Below are 2590 nucleotides of genomic sequence, written 5' to 3'. Positions count from 1 at the left end.
TGTTCTTCTGATCTTTCTACTCATCAATAAATCCTGTCGCTGTATAATGGTTTCCACACTTCATTAAGCAGTACAACCATTTTTAACTGTGATAATGATAATAAATGTTTCTTGAGCAGCAAATCAACATATTAGAATGATTTCTGAAGGGTCTTGTCATACTGAAGACTGGAGAAGTCGAGATCTGACATCACAGATGAAAAATAGAAAACAGTCATTTTAAATTGCAAAAACATTTCACAATATTACTGTTTTTTACCATTTTTAATCAGATAAATGCAGTTGGTGAACAAAGAACCTTACTAATACAAAACCTTTAAACAGTAATCAATAATCATATTATCAAAACAAGAACAAGCACACTTATGAACATTTGTAAATTAAAAATATTTTGTTAACAGGGGCAAAAACAAAAGTGTTGCGTTTATAATTTTGTTCAGTGTAGTTCCTTATTACATTCCATAAAATGCTGTGAAGAACTTGTTTTCTTGTTTACAGTGTACCAAAATGTAGGATACTTTTAACACTTGTCCATACAACTTTGTTTAATCCAAAATTTTACACAAGTAAGCCTATAAAGGAACACTTTTATGCTTGTGTGTGGTTTAGATTCCAGTTCATTTTGTAAATATGCCAAACAGTTTAAGAACAATCTCACCAGAATAGATGAAAAATGATTAGTCCACAGATACAAGTTTATTTCAGTTGTTGCACTCAAATGATAACAACTAATAAGCTACAGCACAACGAACTGAAATCATTGTATAGAACTAGCTGAAGTTTGCTGTGCTTTATCCTAACAGTACACAAAGAATGCCTGCTATGGAGTCAAAATAATGCCATATATATATGCAAAATAATAAAGTTTTGCAAAAGAAAATAAAGTTTTGCAAAAGAAAAAAAAATTTTGCAAATGAAAATAAAGTTTTGCAAACGAAAATAAAAGTATTGATGATTACCCCAAGTTTATTGGTGTTGTCCTCTTATTCAAATTATAAATTATATAACTAAACAAATAAATAATTGATTAGGTGAAACTGAAATTTTCTCCTAGATAAAGAATGCTACATCACTGAGTGACCTCCAGGAACTCACAGAAAAATACTCCAGCATGCTTCAGACAGCAGGCTGCTATCGATTCATGAGGACTCTGGAGGATAAGAACAAAGTAGTAGATGATTACATTCAGTTGTATTTCATCTACCGAAACCATGTTTCCATCCAGAGGTATAATATTCTACTTGCTCTGTGGACATGTAACAAAACTTTTAATACAATGTTAAATAGTTATTTTATATTTTAACATAAGCACTTTAATACTTTTTTATTATACTAATAAAGGCTAAATATTGTGGCTGAAGTAGTGTCACCTTATTTCTTTTTAAAATGGAAAATCTGTATATCTTTCAGTAGTTGTTCACATAACGTCCTTGTAGTAACTTTTTGACATGGAACTTTTTGTAGGTTCAAAGAGGGATTGGCAATGCTTGATTTTGTCAATACCTTGGAACAGCATCCTTCACTCTTCTTCTCATTCATGTGCTACACTGAGACCAAGCTGACAGCTGATGCTGTGGAGAACATCTTCCAGGTGCAGTTTAGTCAGCCTGGTAGCACCAACCGTCAGGAGGAGGCCACAGTACTGAGCTACTGGCGAGATTATCTGCTCTACCTGGAAGGTATTATGTATTGTTAAAATGATAAGAAATGTGCCGAATTGTCACTGCAACAAATAATGAGATATAAAGTAACAGAAATTTATGTCAGTTCAGGGAACCTTAAATGAGTGTTATACACAAAGGGATAAATCCACAATTGCATACTGTGTGGTCCATAAGAATTTAAGCAGGGTTCAATTGTTACATGTGGTTTAGAAGAAATGACAAACCACCTCCATACAACAAATCACCACTGTGCACAAAGCCTTATAGCTGCTAGGTGATTACTACACTGATTCGAAAGTAGCAACAAGAAAAAAAGCAATGGCCACAATTTAAGTCCTTCTTTGGAAGATGTCCTTATGTTTGGAACTGGGCTGAAGGAAGTTCCTCCTGCAGCAATACAGCCACAGCTAGTTTTTCAGAAGAGCTCTCAATTTCCCATGGCAAATGTATGTACAAATACATATGAAGAGTTTCAAGCAGCCGTGGATTATGGCATGCAAAACTCCCCTGGGTTTGGGCTTCCTTGAAGCAAAATACCTTTGGCTGATATTCTGGGGTTTAGGTCCGAGTAAACAGTTTTATTTAAATGAAAATGTGCCACTTTGTTCTTTCGTATTTTGAAATGCAGGCATGTTTGTATAACGCATGTTTTAATGTGCACTTCTGTTATAGTTAAAAATTTCAAGTCACTCAGTTAAACAAGGAACACTCAGGTTAATAGACTGTACTGATATACTGGTGAGTTGAGGAATAATATAGATTTTATTTTCACAAGTGACATTTTTCATCATGGACCAATTTTTTTTTAACAACAGAAATGCATGGCATGTTCTTTGCACAAAACTTAAGATTTTGTTACACAGTTTAAATTATTGATGTTCAGTAAAACACTGATGACATATGCAGTGAGCAAATAAAGTTGTTCT

The 2590-nt window shown here is 33.6% G+C and overlaps 1 protein-coding gene across 1 annotated transcript; it reads left to right on the top strand.

Annotated features, from left to right (window-relative positions):
* The first annotated feature begins 1058 nt into the window (after nt 1-1058).
* On the top strand, nt 1059-1874 carry LOC107723701 (G2/M phase-specific E3 ubiquitin-protein ligase-like). The gene is made up of 3 exons (XM_016532415.1): nt 1059-1227; nt 1465-1679; nt 1768-1874. The coding sequence occupies exons 1-3, from the start codon at nt 1112-1114 to the stop codon at nt 1872-1874; spliced, it is 438 nt and encodes a 145-aa protein (XP_016387901.1). The 5' UTR covers nt 1059-1111.
* The last annotated feature ends 716 nt before the right edge of the window (nt 1875-2590 follow it).

This window comes from Sinocyclocheilus rhinocerous, unplaced genomic scaffold, assembly GCF_001515625.1.
Source record: "Sinocyclocheilus rhinocerous isolate Xijiao unplaced genomic scaffold, SAMN03320098_v1.1 scaffold4743, whole genome shotgun sequence".
NCBI lineage: Eukaryota > Metazoa > Chordata > Actinopteri > Cypriniformes > Cyprinidae > Sinocyclocheilus > Sinocyclocheilus rhinocerous.
The sequence above is the reverse complement of the archived record's forward strand: the minus strand, read 5'-3'. Positions and strand labels throughout refer to the sequence as shown.